At 22.7% G+C, this 19,337-nt stretch overlaps 1 protein-coding gene across 1 annotated transcript in view; it reads right to left on the reverse strand.

The window, feature by feature from the left end:
- Positions 1-17,306, reverse strand: part of LOC117174589 (transcription termination factor 2) — a 52,631-nt gene extending 35,325 nt beyond the window's left edge. The window contains exons 1-6 of the mRNA XM_033363820.1: positions 16,881-17,306; positions 13,529-13,716; positions 11,083-11,160; positions 6,534-6,611; positions 6,162-6,332; positions 730-1,035 (exon numbers count right to left, since the gene is read on the reverse strand). Of these exons, the coding sequence (XP_033219711.1) occupies positions 730-1,035; positions 6,162-6,332; positions 6,534-6,611; positions 11,083-11,160; positions 13,529-13,716; positions 16,881-17,032 (973 nt within the window). The 5' untranslated portion in view covers positions 17,033-17,306. The remainder of the gene's footprint in view (positions 1-729; positions 1,036-6,161; positions 6,333-6,533; positions 6,612-11,082; positions 11,161-13,528; positions 13,717-16,880) is intronic.
- Between the last annotated feature and the right edge of the window lie 2,031 nt (positions 17,307-19,337).

Here is a 19,337-nt window from a genome sequence, read left to right on the forward strand (position 1 = left end):
AAGATTCATAGGAAAATTAAAAATCATTTTTCATTTTGAAAAATTATTTTAAGAGAATATTTAAAAAGTTTTTCAAAGATAAAAATAAAAATGTTCGAAAAATGATTCTACAAGATCTTAAGAAGACTTTCTAAAACTTGGAAGATAATTTTCAACTTTTTTAAATCTCTTAAAATTCCTCGAATTTTTTCTGGTAAAGGTTCATTTATAAATTATAAATCAAAATTTACAAATTTCACTTTCAAGTTGAAAATAATTTATAAACTTACAGTCACACGTTCACATTTATTTAATGACTAAGACTTTCAAATTGAAACCGTTTAAGTTTTAACATTAAAATCTGAAAATTCCTTTATTTTTAACTGGTTTAAAATCGTTTTGTCAAATCCTCTTTGTTCACTTTTTATTACTTAAAGTACAGATAAATTAAAAAAATGTATTTATTAAATAAAAATGTTTTTTATCCAAAATTCTCAACATCAAAGGCTTTTATTTTTTATTAAGAATTCTTTAAATTAAAAATTTAAGCTTAGAAATAAAAATATTAACTGAAAAATTTTTAAAGTACAAAATTTTTGAATTGCGCATTGTAAGCTAAATAATAGCATAATTAAAAAATATAGAAATTCAACTAATTATTTAAAAACTGCTGAAATCGAACTTGAATAGATTTTTCTTCTACAGTTTTTTTTAAATTCCCGGTAAAGAAAAATTCACTGTCATACTCACGCGGTAAATTCTCACTACTACTTTGGTCCTCAATGGAGTCTTCCAAGTCGACAAAAGTAGATTGTGGAACATTTTCAGTAATACCGGTTATTTCAACAGAATCATCGAGTGTGATGTGCTGCTCTGTTTCTTCCAATTTCGGACTGTAGTCTGCCTCTGGACTTCGTTTAGAAGATTTTGGGCCAGGTCTACTGGGTGGCATACTCTCTTCGTCAGATGGGTCATCTTCAATAACAAATTTCGACGGTTTGCCTTTCTTTTTCCTTATCGGCAAATCTTCCGAAACTGCCGAATCAATAGTGTTACCTGAAAAATTGGGCTAGAAAATTTCAGATTTCACGTCCCAGAATGCTCTCAAAAGGGAGGCAAAAGGGCGATTTTTTTAAAAGAAAAAAGGGGGATTGCGAAGATATAGATGTCGAAATATAGTACATTTTTTTACAAAATCGTTACATTTTTAACCGAATTAATTTTCTGCCTACAAAGCTAAATTTTCAAACCCAAAAGAAATAAAAGTCAAGAAATTAAAAAAAAAAAACTAAATTGTTGAACTTTCAACCCAAAAATAAAAATCTTCTTCAAAAGATTTAAATTTTGAAACCGAAAAAAGGAATTTTTAAAAAAGTTAATTTTTAAACAAATAGTTGCATTTTCGACTTGTGAAGGATAAATTTCTAATCAAAAATAAAATAATTCAATTTCCAGATGAAAAAATTAAGCGTTCAATAAAAAAAAAAGAAGAATTTTCAAGAAAAAAATATGAATTTTTCACCAAGAAGACCAATGTTCTGCGAAAAAGATGATTTTGCAACAAAACTGTTGAACTTTTAAGCAAAAAAATACGAATTATCTCAAAAAAACGTTTGAATTTTCAACTAGAAAACATATAAATTTTTCAACAAACAGTTCATTTTCTAACAAATAGTTAAATTTCCATTAAAATAGTTTGACCAAATACTTGAGTTTTCAACCAAAAAATACAAATTTTTAAACAGATCGTTTAATTTTCCATCAAGTTGTTGAACTTTCAAGCAAAAAATACAACTTTTCTACAAAACATTTGAATTTTGAACCCGAAAATATGAATTTTTAACAACAAAAATATTTTTAAATAATTAATTTGATAGGAAACTGTTAAAATTTCAAGCCGAAAGGACGACTTTACAATCAAACTGATTAATTTTTAAACCGAGAATAGGTATTTTCAAAAAAGTTCATTTTTAAACGCAATTGAACTTACAACCTGAAAGATTAAGCTTCGCCAAAAAAATTCATTCTTTACTAAAAAAGATGAATTTTCTACAAAATACATACATTTTTAACCAAATAGTTAAATTTTCAAATTGCAAAGAATAAATTTCTAACCAGAAATAGAATCATTTAATTTCTAGATAAAAAATGCAACCTTAACAAACCAAGAAAAATACAATTTTCAAGAAAAAAATTCTAATTATCCACCGTTTAATTTTTAACCATGACATACGATTTTTCAACAAAAAGTTTATTTTCTACGTAATAGTTCATTTTTTATTCAAATAAATTTACCAAATAGTTGAATTTTCAACCAAAAATATAAATTTTCAACAAAAAAGTTAATTTTAAGTATCTCAAGCTAAAAATAAAACTTTTCTATAAAAAGAAGATTAATTTTGAATTCGAAAATATGAATTTTTAACAAAAAAATTTGTAATAAAAAAATTGAATTATATACAGTTTTACTCTTCAACCAAAAATAGGAACTATTAAAAAAGTTAATTTTTAAATAAATAGTTCTATTTTCTACGAAAATAGTTTAATTTTCGAACTAAAAGTCTAATTTTCAGCAGGAAAATTAATTTTCTCTTAAAAAAAGATTAATTTTCTATAAAATAAAAAATTTGTAACCGAATAGTTGATTTTTCAACTTGTGAAGGATACATTTTTAACCAATAATATCATAGTTCAATTTCCAGATGAAAAAATTAAGCGTTAACATCAACAAAAAAAATCATTTTCTATGAAAAAAATAGATTTTCCAGAAAGAAAATTAATGTTCTACTATACTATAGCAAATTAAAGAACTTTCAAGCAAAAAAGATGATTTTTCAACAAAACAGTTAGACTTTTAACATAAATTTTTAACTAAAATGATAAATCTTCAACAACAAGATTATTTTTTATGCAGTTTTACGTTAAACTCAGAAGTAGACTTTTTAACCAAAAAAGATTTTATTTTGAACTAAAAAACAGTTGAATAAAACTAAAAAGAAATATCTACAAAATAGTGGAATTTCCAACTGGAAAAATTATTTTTGAATTAAAAATATCAATTTTCAACCAAAACGTTGCATTTTGAAGTAAAAAAAACAACGAAATTTCTACCAAAAGAAATAAATTCTCAAGCCAAAAAAGAATTTCCTACAAAACAGTTAATTTTCAATCAACCAGTATACTTTCCAATCGAATTGTTGAACTTTCTACTAGAATAGTTACATGTTCAAGCAAAAAGATTAATTTTCAACAAAATACATCAATTTTAAACCAAATAGTTGAATTTTCATCTTCAAATATGAATTTTCAAAAACAAAATTGATGAATTTTCCGTTGAAAAAATTAATTTGAAAGAAAATAGTTAAATTTTCTACCAAGAGAAGAATTCTCCAATAAAAAAAGCATTTTTTGACAATGTGGTTCATTTTTGACTAAGTAGTTGAAATTTTAACCAAACAATTAAATTTTGAACTAAAAGATGATTTTTTAACAAAATAGTTTCATTTTCAACAAAATATATAAATTTTCAACCAAAATTTTAAACTAAAAGAAATTAATTTTTATCAAAAAATCTATAAGTAGATTATTAAATTAACAATTTTTTTAAATATTAGCTTTCACACAAAAAATATAAAAACAGTAGAACTTTCGACTAAAAAAGATGATTTTTTAACAAAATTGTTTAATTTTCAACTAAATATATAAATTTTCAACCAAATAGTTTAATTTTCATCTTAAAAATCTGAATTTTCTACCAAAAAATTGAATTGTTAGATTTTCAGTTAAAAAAATTATTTTGAAAGAAAATAATTAAATTCTCTACTAAAAGAAGAATTCTAAAAAAATGAATTTTTTACAAAGTAGTTCAATTTTCGACCAAGTAGTTGAAATTTCAACAAAATAATTAAATTTTAAAACTAAAATAAATTAATTTTGATCCAAAAATCTATAAGTCGATTTTTGAAAACTTTTTTTTTATTTAATTATTTATATTTATTTATATTTATAAATTAAATTATTATTTAAATTAAATTAAATTAAAAAAAAAATTTTTTTAACATTAGCTTTCAAAGAAAAAATATCAAAACACTAGAACTTTCGAATAAAAAAGATGATTTTTTAACAAAATTGTTTAATTTTCAACTAAATATATAAATTTTCAACCAAAAAGTTGAATTTTCATCTTAAAAATATGGATTTTCAAAAAAAATTAATTTGAAAGAAAATATTAAAATTCTCTACTAAAAGAATTCTAAAAAAATGATTTTTTTGTAAAGTAGTTTAACTTTAAACCAAGTAGTTCAAATTTCAACAAAATAATTAAATTTTGAATTAAAAGAGGTGAATTTTGATCAAAAAATCTATAACTATATTTTTTAATAAAAAAAACATAGGCTTTAAAACCAACAATATCAAAACAGTAGAACTTTCGATTAAAAAAGATGATTTTTTAACAAAATTGTTTAATTTTCAACTAAATATATAAATTTTCAACCAAATAGTTGAATTTCCATCTTAAAAATATGCATTTTCAACAAAAAAATTGAATAGTTAGATTTTCAGTTGAAAAAATTAATTTGAAAGAAAATATTAAAACTCTCTACTAAAAGAATTCTAAAAAAATGCATTTTTTACAAAGTAGTTCAACTTTCAACCAAGTAGTTAAAATTTAAAAAAATAATTAAATTTGTAATTAAAAGAGATGAGTTTTGATCCAAAAATCTATAAGTAGATTTTTCAATAAAAAAAACATTAGCTTTAAAACAAAAAATATCAAAACAGTAGAACTTTCGATTAAAAAAGATGATTTTTTAACAAAATTGTTTAATTTTCAACTAAATATATAAATTTTCAACCAAATAGTTGAATTTCCATCTTAAAAATATGCATTTTCAACAAAAAAATTGAATAGTTAGATTTTCAGTTGGAAAAATTAATTTTAAAGAAAATAGTTAAATTCTCAACTAAAAGAATTCTAAAAAAATTAATTTTTTACAAAGTAGTTCAACTTTCGACCAAGTAGTTGAAATTTCAACAAAATAATTACATTCGAACCCAAAAGAGATTAATTTGGATCCAAAAGTAAAAAGTCGATTTTTCAAATTTAAAAAATTAACTTTTAAACAAAAAATATTAAAAACAGTTGGATTTTCGACTAAAAAATAAGATTTTTAAGATAAATAGTTGAATTTTCAAAAGAATAAATCAATTTTCTAACGAAAGAAATGCATTCTGAACCAAAAATATAATAATACACTTTGCTATTGAACAGGATTAGTTTTCAGCAAAAAAAACATTCTTTCCTAAAAAAACATGAATTTTCAATCCAAGGAATCACAACGTAGAAGAAGAAAAAAATGGGAAATAGGTTCTTTTTCACGCAAAATGGGAAAAATGAAGCATTTATTTTTACAAGGAGAAAATAAAAAAAAACTTTTTATAAGGAATTTTATATTTTCAAATAATGTGAAATAATTTGTTAATAATTACTAAATAATTAAATCGTGATATTATTTTATTATTATTATTATTATTATTATTATCATTTAAGTAATTCAGTTATTAAATTCATAATTTGCATACATTTTTTTAGCGTTTTATAACGGAAATCGAAAAAATTTAATAAAAAATCATTAGATTTTCAAGAAGAAACATTTTGGAACAATTTTAGGTTATTTGAACATTTTTTTACCAAAAATCGGTTGTTTAAAACAAAAAATATTATACGCTTGAAAAATGTATAATCTTAAAATTTGTTGTTATAACTTATATTGTTATTTTTTGTCTAAAATTTCATTTTTTAGTAAAAAAAAAATAATTCGATTTTTAAGAATATTTACAATATTTGAGCCTATAAAACTAAAATATTTTATAGGTAAATTTTCGAACAATTTTATGGTTATTTAAACATTTTTCATTATCATTGCTGCAACAATAAGTTTAATTTTTAATTGTATCATTAAAATAAATAATTATTTAATTTAAAACAATATTAAAATCTCACTCCTACTAATTCAAATATTATATTTTCAAATATCGTATATTTTAAAATAAAAAGGGGAGCTTATCAATAAATAAACAAAGAGCGAAGCACACGGGATTAAAGGAATGACTGTGATCTCTGAAATGATAGTGTGCATTTTTAAAAACAAATAAAGGTAATTTAATATCAAATATTTTACCTGTAGCATTGTAATCCTCGTCGGAATAATTAGCACTCTCAGAATTATAAGAATCTTCCGAAATTTCCTCGCTGCTTTCAGACTCCTCATCCGCAGTAGAAGATTTCGATAAAATTGGTTTCTTTACCTTCCTTTTTGGCCGAACAATAGACTCTTCCGAGTCGGAATCTTCTAAAATATTTAATGATTATTATAGACATTAAAATTAGAGATTAAAAATATCTGAGTGAAATTTCAACCTTAATTTTAGTATTCTTGAGATTTTTATTAAAAAGAAAAATAAAGTAGGTTAGTGAATTAAAATCCTACTTGATGAATTAATAAGTAGATACAAATAAGAAAATATAAATTTATCAAATAAAAAATGGGTACCTTGAATTTTCTTTTGATCCTTGCCACCTATTTGGGACATTTTGTCAACAATGTCGGACTCGTCAGATTCTGGATCCTCTACAATATATTTTAGTTTTAAATTTTTATATCAGGTATAAAGTGATTTTATTGGGGGTCATCCAGAAATAATGGAAGACAATTTGGGATGATATTACTGTTTCTTGTGAATTAATCAAATATTTTAACTTTCAAACCAGTAGTTGCGAATTTTCAAAAAAAAAAACCAAAAAAAAACAGATGAATTCACGAAAAAAATGAAATAGTTAATATTTTAAACAAGGAAAGATTTTCATATTAAATAAAAAACAGTTAAATAAAACGAAAAAAGATGAATTTTCAGCAACAAAAAACTTGAATTCCTAGCACAGAAAAATTTTTGCAATCAATAAAGATGTCATCCAAAATGTAGAATTTTCAAACAAGAATATTAGTTAAATAAAATACGAATTTCAACAAAATACATAGATTTCTAACCAAATAGTTGAATTTTTAAACTAAAAAAATTAATTTTTAAATAAATATGGAATTGAAAATTCATTCAACTAAAATCATTTAAAAATTTGTTGTAATACAAAAAATAGGTACCTTCTACAAAACAATTGAATTTTCTACTACTGTTGAGTTTTGAACACAAAAAGACTAATTTTCTATACAAAACAGTCAAATTTGCAACCCAAAAATATAAGTTTTACATCAATTTTTCAAAAAATAAATCAATTTTTAACAAAATATTTGAATTTTTAAAAAAAGATTAATTTTCCACTATAAAAAACAAATTCTCAACAAAATACATCAATTTTAAACCAAAAAGTTTCATTTTCAATCAAAAAGATTATTTTTTGTTTATCAAAAAAATATGAATTTTAACAAAATACATACGTTTCTAACCAAATGGTTGAATTTTGGAAGTAAAAAAATTAATTTTTAAATAAATATTGAATTAAAAATTCATTCAATTCAATTTTCAACCCGAAAATAAAAAGGATTTACCAAAAAAGTTAATTTTCAATCAAATTGGGAAATTTTAAGTTAGAAACTAAGTTTTTTTTATCCCAAAAAGGAATTTTTAACCAAATAGTTGAATTTTCAAAAAGAAGATTAATTTTCTACTATAAAAGCCGAATTCTAAAGTAAAATACATAAATTTTAAACCAATTAGTTGCATTTTAAATCAAAAAGATTATTTTTTTAACCAAAAATACGATTTTGAACAAAATACATACGTTTCTAACCAAATAGTTGAATTTTTAAACTAAAAAAAAAAATTAATTTTTAACTAAAAATGGAATTAAAGATTCGTCCAATTCAATTAAAAATAATTTTTAAACATTTTGTAGTAAAAAAATAGGTACCTTCTAAAAAACAATTTAATTTGCTACCCCTGTTGAATTTCCAACACAAAAAGTCGAATTTCCGACCCAAAAATATAAAATTTTACGAAAAAAGTTAATTTTCAATCAAACAGGGAAATTTTAAGTTACAAAATTTAGTTTTTTTAGCCTGGAAAGGAATTTTTTTACAAAATACGTAGATTTTTAACCAAATAGTTGAATTTTCAAAAAAGAAGATTAATTTTCCACTATAAAAAACGAATTCTCAATCAAATACATCAATTTTAAACCAAATAGATGAATTTTAATCAAAAAGATTTTTTTTATGCAAAAAGACAAATTTCAACAAAATACATAGGTTTCTAACCAAATAGTTGAACTTTTTATCTACAAAAATTAATTTTTAAACAAGCATTGAATTGAAAATTCATTCAATTTAATTACAAATAATTTTTAAATTTTTTCTACCACTGCTGAATTTTGAACAGAAAAAGGCCAATTTTATATGCAAAACAGTCAAAATTTCAACCCGAAAATATCAAGTTTTACAAAAAAGTTTTACAAAAAACCAAATAGTTGAATTTTCACAAAAGAAGATTAATTTTCTACTATAAAGTACGAATTCTCAACAAAATAAATACGTTTCTAACCAAATAGTTGAATTTTTTAAGTAAAAGAATTAATTTTTAATTAAAAATGGAATTGAAAATTCATTCAATTCAACTAAAAATCATTTTTAAAAATTTTGTAATATAAAAAATAGCTATCTTTTACAAAAAAAATTAATTTTCTACCCATGTTGAGTTTTCAACACAAAAAGACTAATTTTCTATACAAAACAGTTGAATTTGCAACCCGAAAATGTAAAGTTTTACGAAAAAAGTAAATTTCCAATCAAACAGGGAAATTTTAAGTTACAAAATTAGTTTTTAACCCAAAAGGGAATTTTAGATAAAATACATACATTTTTTAACGAAACAGTAAAGAAGACTAATAAACTACGTACATTTTCAACCAAATCGTTGAATTTCTAAACTGAACAAATAAATTTTTAAACAAAAATTTAATAGTTAGATTTACATTTAGGGAAATTAATTTTCGATAAATAAACAAATCTTTTACACAACAGTTTAATTTTCAAAACAAAAATATGAACATTCAACACAATAGTTCATTTTTAAATAAATTGCTAAATTAAAAATTAATTTGTAAAACAAAAAAGAAGTTTTTAACAAAACACATACAATTTAAACGAAATAGTTGAATTTTCAAACAAGAAAATTCATTTTTCACTAAAAAAGAAGACTAATAAACTACGTACATTGTCAACCAAATCGTTGAATTTCTACACTGAACAAATAAATGTTTAACCAAAAATTTAATAGTTAAATTTACATTCAGGAAAATTAATTTTCGATAAATAAAGAAAACTTTTACAGACAGTTGAATTTTCAATACAAAAATATGAACATTCAACACAATAGTTCATTTTTAAATAAATTGTTAAATTTAAAATTAAAAATTAATTTCTAATACAAAACAAAAGAACCAGACTAAATAAATTTTTTCTAACCAAAAATGGAATTATTAAATTTTCATTTTAAAAAATTTAATGTTTATTTATAAGAAATGAATCTTCTAGAAAACAGTGAAATTCTTCAACCCCAAAATATGAATTTTCAACAAAAAAGTTAACTTTCAATTAAATAGTGAAATATTAAGTTTAAACAAGCAGTTGTAACCAAAAAGACATTTTTAACAAAATACATATATTTTTAACCAAATAGTGGAACTTTCAATTTAGAAAAATTAATTTTCGATAAATAAATAAATCTTCTATAAAACAGTTTAATTTTCAATACAAAAATATGAATTTCCAATTAAATTTTTAAATTTTAAATTAAAAAATTAATTTGTAACACAAAAAAGTAAATTTTAAAAAAAGCACATACAGTTGAAACCAAATAGTTAAATTTTCAAACAAATAATTAAATTCTTAACTAAATAAATCCATTTTTAACCAAAAATGGATTAGTTAAATTTTCATTTAAAAAAATTAATTTTTATTATAAAAAAACTATGAAAATATGAAGTTTCAACAAAATAGTTCATTTTCAATCAAATAGTGTATTTTATCAAGTTCAAAAAATTAGTTCTAACTAAAAAACCAACTAAATAGATATTCTACCAAATAATTAAAATTATGAACTAAACAAAAAATTTTAAGCAAAAATGGAAAAATTAAATTTTTATTTAAAAAAAATTATTTTTCAATAATAAAAAAACCGAATTTTCTACAAAACAGCTAAATTATTTCACCAAAAAATATGAAATTTCAACAAAAAAGTCCCTTTTTAAACAAATAGTTAAATTTTCAAAACAAAAAAATACTAATTTTATACTAAAATTATGAACCTTCCAAAAAAACATTTTAATTAAAAATAAATATATATACATATATTGAATTTAACATACAAAAACGAACTTTCAACAAAATAGATTTGACAATAAGTTTCATTTTTTCAAAGAAAATTGATTTTCTACCAAAAAGACGAATTCTCAAGAACCAATTAGTTACATTTTTATTGAAACATACTAAAGTTTAATTTATGAAAGAAAATTTTTGACAAAACAGTCGAAATTTGAACAACAAAAAATAGAATTTTGTCACATATAGTTGATTTTTCATACCAAAAAGACGAATTTTCAACCAAATAGTGGAATTTTTATTCTAAAAAGATCAATTTTTAGTCAAAAATGATATAGTTAAATTTTCATTGGAAAATAATTACGTTTAAGATTTAGCGTAAAACAGTCGATTTTTCGACAACAAAATTGTATTTTCGACGAAATAGTTAAATTTTCAAACCAAAAAGACGAATTTTTTACAAAATTGTTGAATCTTCAACAGAAAAAATAATTATTAATCGAACAATTGAATTTTAAACTAAAATTATTAATCTTCGTAAACAAAAATTATTTTAAATAAAATACTCAGATTTTTTATGAATGTGCACACTATAATTAAAATATATAAATAAATTTGAATTCACCTGATTAAACATTGAAATGATTCAGTTAATTTGAGGGATTTTAAGAGTTTTTAAAATTAAAAATAAAGCAGGTAAGTGAATTTGCGTCTAACTTAAAGAATTAGTTACTAGAATCAAATAATAGAAAATTTAAAATGTGTGTACCCTGCTTTTTCCTTTGATTCTTGTCACGAACGTTGGCCTTTTTGTCAACAATCTCAGGCTCATCCGATTCTGAATCATCTGAAATATTCAATAAAAATGTTATATGTTAATCTAGCAAGTTTAAAAAAATATATTCATTAATTGAAGTTGTTTTTGATCTTAAATTTTTTATTCTTAAAATCAAATCCAATAAATAATCCCTTTTAATCAGAAAAAATATATAAAACTTTATGCGAATTGAGAAATATTTGTGATTTATAATACACTTGCGCGGTTAAATTAAAACTTTTAAATTGTCTAATAAATTAAGGTAAATATAATACATGTATTCTGTTAGTGCTTTTCCTTGGAAATTTTGTATTTTGGTAAAAAAGTTTTCATTTAAAATCATAATTTTCCTAAGAAAATCTCAAATTTCGAATTATATCCTAAAATCCTTCAAAAGTGTAAAAGGTTTTAAAACAAAATTTTGCCATATTACATAATTTTAGAAAAAATTTGAGTAAGATTAAGAGATCTTCAAAAGTTTTGAAATGATTCAAGAATAATTAAAACTTGTAAAGATTTTTTAAGAATTTTGAAAGTTTCACGAAAATGAAATACATTTTTTCAGGTTCCTAAGAAACATACAAAATAAATTTTATTTTGAAAAATTAATTTGAAGAGATTATTTAAAAAGATTTGAGAAGTTTTTAAAAATATTCAAAGAAGAATCGGAAAGATTTTAAAGCATTTTTTTTTTAATTTTGCAGAATATATAAAAAATGCAGGAAAATTTGGAATAATTTTTAGAAATTAGAAGGTTTAAAAGGTCTGACAAGATTAAAAAAAAAATTCATATATTCGTGTGCAAATTTTAAATAATTTTTTATTTTTAAAAATGAACTTTTAGGTTTTAAAGCAAAATTTTTCAATTTGGAAAGATTGCAAAATAAAAACGAACTAAAATTGGGTAAATTCAAGAAATATTTAGTAGAATTTAAAAGAATTTCTAAAGTTTCCAAGTGAATAAACAAATTTTTTTAATTGCTGGGAAAATGTAGAAGATTTTAAGGTGTTTATAAAAAATTTGAAATGATATTTGTAAATTTTGAGAAAAATTCGTATCAGTTAAATATATTTTCAGGAATTTAAGACGTTTCAAATAGATTACAAATATTTGAAAACTCGGAAACATTTTCGCAAATGCGACAAATATTTTTTGATTCCTTTCCAACTTCTAAAAGTTCTAAATATCTTTTAAAAGGATTTGAATTTTTTCTAATATTTCGTAAAATCCTATACTATGAAAAAAATTCTTTAAAATCTTCTAGATTATTTTTTGACAAGCCTGAAATATTTAAAAATCTTCTAAATTTTCGTAAGAATCTTATGAAAATTAAATTTACATAAATTTAAAAACAAGGTGATAATACTTATTTTCTTGTTATTACTTCTCAGAATTTAATTTCAACATGGATTTATTATAGCACTTCAAAAAATAATTTTCGATTAATTTGAGTGTTGTCAAAGATAACAAAAAAATTGGTTAATGGTCTTTCTTTAAGCGTGACATACAAATTTTTTTATATTTTAGCTTCGATATAAAGTCTAATTGATTAAAAAAATATCACATTTAAGAGTTTGAATATTAATATAAAATAACGAAAAAATGAATAACAAAATCATAAATTAGCAAGAAAAATAAATTTCCGAATTATAAAATAAATGAATTGTTAAATTCGCATAAATATTTCTATTCCTGAAATTTAAGCTTGACGAAATTTAAAGTTTGCAGAAAATAATTAATAAATTATTAATGAATGTTTAATCAAATGGTTTGCCTTATTTATAATGATATTAATACCTCAAAAATTGATAATCAATAAAGTATGTTCAACAGTTATTTGAAACAAAAATAATTTTTATACATTTTTTTAGCGTTTTATAACGGAAATAAAAAAATATTTAAATAAAAAATCATTGAATTTCCAAGAAGATGAATTTTGGAACAATTTTAGGTTATTTTAACATTTTTCACTAGAAATCGGTTGTTTATTTAAAAAAGAATTATAGGCATGAAAAATTTATAATTTTAAAATTTCGCTATTATAACTTATGTTAATTTTTTTTGTTTAAAATTCCCTTTAAAAAATCGATTTTAAATAATATTTACAATATTCAGGCCTATAAAAATAAAAGTTCGTTTTATTGCGTATATAATGTACAGAAGTATTAAATATTAATTCTTAAATTAAGATATTAATTTTCATAAATTATGAAAAATTCGGTATCCATAGTAATTATATCTTTAAATTTAAAAATTGCGTTAAAAAACAAAAAATCGCGCGCCATTTTGTTTTCTAGTTTGAATAAATTAAATTTTAACTTGAAGAATTGATTAATTGATGTCCAGGATTATGAATTTCAAGTGGAATTATCATATTAAATTTAAAAATGTGTGTACCCTGCTCCATATCTTGATTACTGCCTTCATTCTTGTCGATTAAATTCATCCATCCGCTATCGACCGATTCATTTGCCTCCTTGTCTCTGTTAAGGGAACCATTGTTTCGATTATCATCTTCCTCTTCATCTTCATCCTCCTCTTCGCTATCAGTAGCATTAATAATTGTCTTACTTGTGTTTGGTCCACTGAAAAGATTTTTTAATTTAGCAAAAAAAAAATATTCGTAAATCAAGCAATTTGACCCGTAAAGTGCATGGTGGGTATCCGATACCCCAAGCAATTTTCAAACTCTTATAAACCATACTTAATACGAAAAAATTGAGTAAGTGACGCCATCTAGCTTTATTTGGAGACACTAACTGTAAGTAAAGTCGTTTACCATTCTGCGTCATAATAGCAGCAGGAGCTGAAGTTGAAGGTAAAAAAATCGTGGGGTGACGAACACCCAGTGTGCACTTAGTCTTAATGAGTGAAAAAGTAATTTTGGAGTAAATTTTGTTGTTGAAACTTTATTAATTTTTGTTTACTTTCTAACGTAAGTATATTATATGAAGTGAAATACTTTTTTTTCGTTTATTTCATACTTTTTTACTTTTTTTATGGCTTATAACTTATGGCAGCGCGTCATACGAGAGCAGACTGTGGATGTGTTAAATGAAATATAATTCGTTGCGATCTTTTTTTTATGATAGTACACCATTTCAAAAGTATAGCCATAAATTTTTAGGTTAAAATAATAAACATTGCGTGAGTTATGAATATTTAAGTAAAAAACCCACTTTTCACTTTTTTTCAGTAATTTTTTTAACAAACTTAAAATAAATAAATGGTTATAAAATCTACTCTACCTTATAAAAGATACTTTCAACTATATCGGATAATTTTATTGTGACAAAATATACAATAGGGGTTAACCAATAAATGATTAAATACGCTGGGGTGTTGAACACCCACGATGCACGTTACCGTGATTTTTACCATGTATGCACTTTGAGGGTTAAACATTCGTTATTTCTATTAAGATTCGATACCAGCAACTACTTTTTAATATAATCATAAGAATCAAATTCATCAAGAAAAAATATAAACAAATTCTGACTTAGAACAATGATTGTTTGTATACCTCCCTCGTAAAAAATTACCAGTTCTACGAGAAAATTATAAATCTTTATGAAATTCCCCGTTCCAAAATCAAATTTACGAATCTTCAAGGGATTTAAAAAAATATTTTGTTTATTTATTCACCGCCAATAATGAGAAAAATCAAATTCTTTTTCAAAATCCCTGCTCCAAGTCAGAATATTTATATACAAAATTTTCTAATGCAATTCAAAGATATAGTAAATCCGTTTTTGTAAATCAGAATTGAAAGTATTTTCCAAAACTTTCCATTCTATGTAAAAAATGTTTACCTGTTCGAAAAAGCAATTCAAATTATTTATGAAATTGCCTGTTCCAAACTCAGAATTATAACTCTTTCAGAAAATTCCCTATACCAAGTCCAAACTAAATTCATTTTCTCTGACCGTTCGAAATTTTTCTTTTTGGTTTAATTTTCAAACAAAGCAAGTAATGTTTACACAAAAAGATAAATTTTCTAAGAAAAAAAGAATAATTTTTACGAAAACACACGAATTTTCAACAAAATAGTTACTTTTTTAACAAAATTAATTCATTTTTAACTAAAACCATAATTTTTAAACTTTTGAACAAATAAATTTAGTACCAAAAAGGTGAATTTTCAGCCATAAAGATTAATTTTTTACTAGACAAGACGAACTTTTAACAAAATCCGTAAATTTTCAACTATAAAACATAATATTTCAACAAAAAATAAAAGTGAAACTTTCAGTTAAAAAAATTAATGTTTAAATAAGAAAATAATGCACAGTAACAACATTTTGAACCAAAATAGGAATTTTAAGACATAAAGATTAATTTTCCACCAACAAGACGAATTTTCACTAAAATTTATAAATTTTTTAACAAATTAATTAAATTGTCAACAGAAAAAAGGGTATTGCATTAAAATGATGAATCATAACAAAAAAAAATGAATTTTAAATAAGTCAATTCCACTGTCAACTAACGAATTTTCAACGAAAAAATTAATATTTGATGTTTAAACAAACAGCTGAATTCACCCAAAGACGAATTTTTTTTTAAAAGTTGAAAGTCGTCGATACAAAAAATTATTTTTTAAACAATTCGTTGTATTTTTAGCCAAAAAAGATGAAATGTCTGCAGCAAATGAATTAAAAAAAAAAAAAAAAATACTCAGCCAAGAAAGTTGAATTTTTAATACAAGATTGAATTTTTGGTTCTAAAAAAATCGATGAAATTTGCACAAAATAATAAAATTATATGTTTATTCCCTAAATTAAAAAATTATTCAAATAACTTTGTCGAGGTCAACATTTTTATTTAAATAATTGATTACAATACTTACAGTATATTATTTACTTTAAATACTTTTCAGAACTTCTAATGTTTTTAAATAATTCAATATTTTCCTTTCTTTCTAAAATGAAAAAAATTTTTTCTGGTCAAAAATCAATTTTTTAAAAACTGAAAATATAATTATTCGATTTTTGATTCAAGATGTCAGTTTTTTCGTGTATTTTGTTTAAAACTCATATTTTTTATAGCAAATTAAACTTTACGGTTAAAATTTGTCTTCTTTGTTACAAATTTCTCATTATAGTTAAAAATTCATCTTCTTTTGCAGAAAATTAATCTTATTGGTTGCAAATTTACCTTATTCAAAGAAAACTATTTTGTTTACAGACAAATTATCTACACATTTTATTTTAATTTCCAAAAGGTTTCTAGTTTGCCTAAAAATGCAACGTTTTTTTGTTTTAAAAATTCATCTTTGGCCGAAAAATAATCCTATTAGTTAAAAATACATCTTTGTGATTAAAAAATCATTTCTTGGAATGGAAAATAATATGTTTTGGTAGAAAATTCACCTTTTGGGTTGAAAATTCTACTATTTGGATTAAAAAAACTTTTTCGTGAATTTCCTTTGTCGCAAATGTAACTATTATCTTGAAATTTTTTTTACTGAAAATGCAACTGTTCAATTTTTGCTTGAAAATTAATTTATCTCAAGGCAATAAAAATCTCAAATTTTCGATTTCGGACATGAAAAATCATGACATAACAGACAAATTCAGAAAATCAGGACAACAATAAAAAAAAAGGACATCTTCGGTCACACCCTGGAAACCTTAAAAATGAGATAGTCTCTCGTGTAATCCAAAAAATGTCTTCAAACGCGTCCTACAATTTTTTCTGACAAAAAATGTTTTCAAAAAATGTAATTTAATAAAAAAGGACGACTTACTGTGCCGGCCTTGAAATCCTTGGTATAGAAATCGAACCACGCTCCAACCTTGAAACATCCTCTATGTCACTCGCATCTCGTGAACCTGGAATTTCATCTTCCGAGTCAGATACGACTATATTGCTTGAATCTCGCCAGTGACTTGAATCCATTCTTTTTGGAGAAAATTCGTTGAAATTTGCTCTCTAGGTCCTCCTTCATTGAAGTCAAAATACCATTTCCACTGACTTTTCTTTCACGTGCAGACAATTCGTGATAAATTTATTTATCCCAAATACCGATTAAAACACACTTGTTCGCTAGAAGATTTTCTGACACTTTTATGAACGAAAATAATGTAATGAATACACCAAAGAATAGAGAGCAAAATACGCGATCACGTTAAGACACGCCGAAAACACTACTACAACGGACACAACACAACGGATAAATTTAAACGTCAAAATGTTTCTGCTGTGATTCGCGCAGGTTCGCTCCTGCGCACGCGCTTTTGTCAAACGTGCAAAAGGACCCAAATATTATAATATCAATAATATTAATTAACGAAATTTTAATCCGTGTTTAACGCCTGATTAAAAAATTAATAAATAATGGTGTGATATCCAGATCGGATGTCGAATTATCCACAATTTATATTTTATTTCTGATAATCGATAAGATGAAAATCGAGTTTGTCTTGATCGCGGCAAAATTTTAAATTCTTAGTTCCTCTTCGACGATTATCAGAAAATTTAACGATGTTGTTAAAAAGACCTTTTTAGTTTCAATGTAAACCCTTTTGTTATAAATTCGTCTTTTTGGGGTTAAAAGTTCAAATTTTTCTGAAAATTTGCCTTTTTGATTTAAGAGTTCATCTTTTTTAGTATAAATATTGCATCTTTCTTGGATAAATATGCAAATGTTTTGTTGCAAAATCAACATTTAGAAAATTTACATTTCATTTAAACTTCATATTTTTATGTTGAAAAGTCAAATGAAATCTTTTCGGATGAAAATTCAACTCTTTTTTTGAAAATTTATATTTTTGATTCAACAATTCATTTGCTCTAAAAAAATTTCATTTTTCTTGAACAAAAATACAACTGTTTGGTTGAAAATATAACAATCTTGTTAAAAAGTCATACTTTCTGGTTAAAAATTCCACTATTTAGCAGAAAATGCACTTTTTGTTTCTAATTATTATTTTGGTGTTGGAAACTAAACTGGAATATTCTTTGTATGAAAATTTGAATATTTTTTTATGTTTTTTTTTTTAATATTCATCTGTTTTAAAAGAAAATTTATATTTCTTGGATAAAATGCAACTGTTAGATTGAAAATTAAACAATCTTGTTCAAAATTCATACTTATTGGTTAAAAATTCTACTGCTTTATTGCAAATTTAACTATTTCGTAGGAAATTTACTTTTTGTTTAAATTAAAAATTTTGATTCTGAAAAGATAAATGAAATCTTTTCTGGCTGATTTTTTTTTTAAATTGAAAATTCATCTATTTAAAAAAATATATCTTTGTAGGATAAAAATTAAACTGTTCGGTTGAACATTACACTTTTTTATTCAAAAGTCATACTTTTTTATTGGAAATTCTAATGTTTTGTTGAAAATTGAACTATTTCGTAAAAAATGTACTATATGTTTAAAATGTATATTTTGGTGTTGAATGATGAACTAAAATCTTTTCTGGATGGAAATTTAACTTTTAAAAAAATTGTAGTTTTTTATTGAAAATTCCTTTGTTTTAGCACAAGTTTAATATTTTTTGATAAAAATGAAACTATTTGGTCCAGTATTCAACAATTTTGTGAAAAATTGATCCACTTCAGTTAAACGATATTAGTCTATTGTTTTGAAAATTCGATTTTTTTCGTAGAAGCTTATTTTTTGTTAAAAAAAATCATATTTCGATCTTGAAAAGTCAACTAGAATTTTTTTGGATGAAAATTCAACTTTTTTTTTAATTTTTATTCAAATAAAAATTCGTACGTTTCAAGAGAAATTTAATCTTTTTTGGATGAAAACGCAACTATTTGGGAGAGAATTCAACAATTTTGTTACAAAGTTTATTCGTTTTAGTTGAAGAAAATTCGTCTTTTTAGACTAAAAATTCAATTTTTTTGTTCATAGAAACTTATTTCTTGTTCAAGAATTCATATTTTGATCGTCAAAAGTCAAATGTAGATCTTTTTCCACCGGGAATTCCACTATTTTTTTAATTTATCTTTTTGATTAAAAAATTAATTTGTTGAAATATAAATTATTGTTTTGTAAAAATGCAACTTTGTGGTTTAAAATTACTCTTCTTTGCTTAAATAGTCTTTTTTTTTAATTTTGTTTAATCACTTTATTAAAAAATCATTTTTTCTTGAAGATTTATATTTTTAGTTGAAACTTTAACTATTTTGTTGAAAATTAATTTTTTTAAATTGAAAATTCATCTACTTGGGTTATTTTTTTATT

The sequence above is a fragment of the Belonocnema kinseyi genome, chromosome 6 (genome assembly GCF_010883055.1).
Source record: "Belonocnema kinseyi isolate 2016_QV_RU_SX_M_011 chromosome 6, B_treatae_v1, whole genome shotgun sequence".
NCBI lineage: Eukaryota > Metazoa > Arthropoda > Insecta > Hymenoptera > Cynipidae > Belonocnema > Belonocnema kinseyi.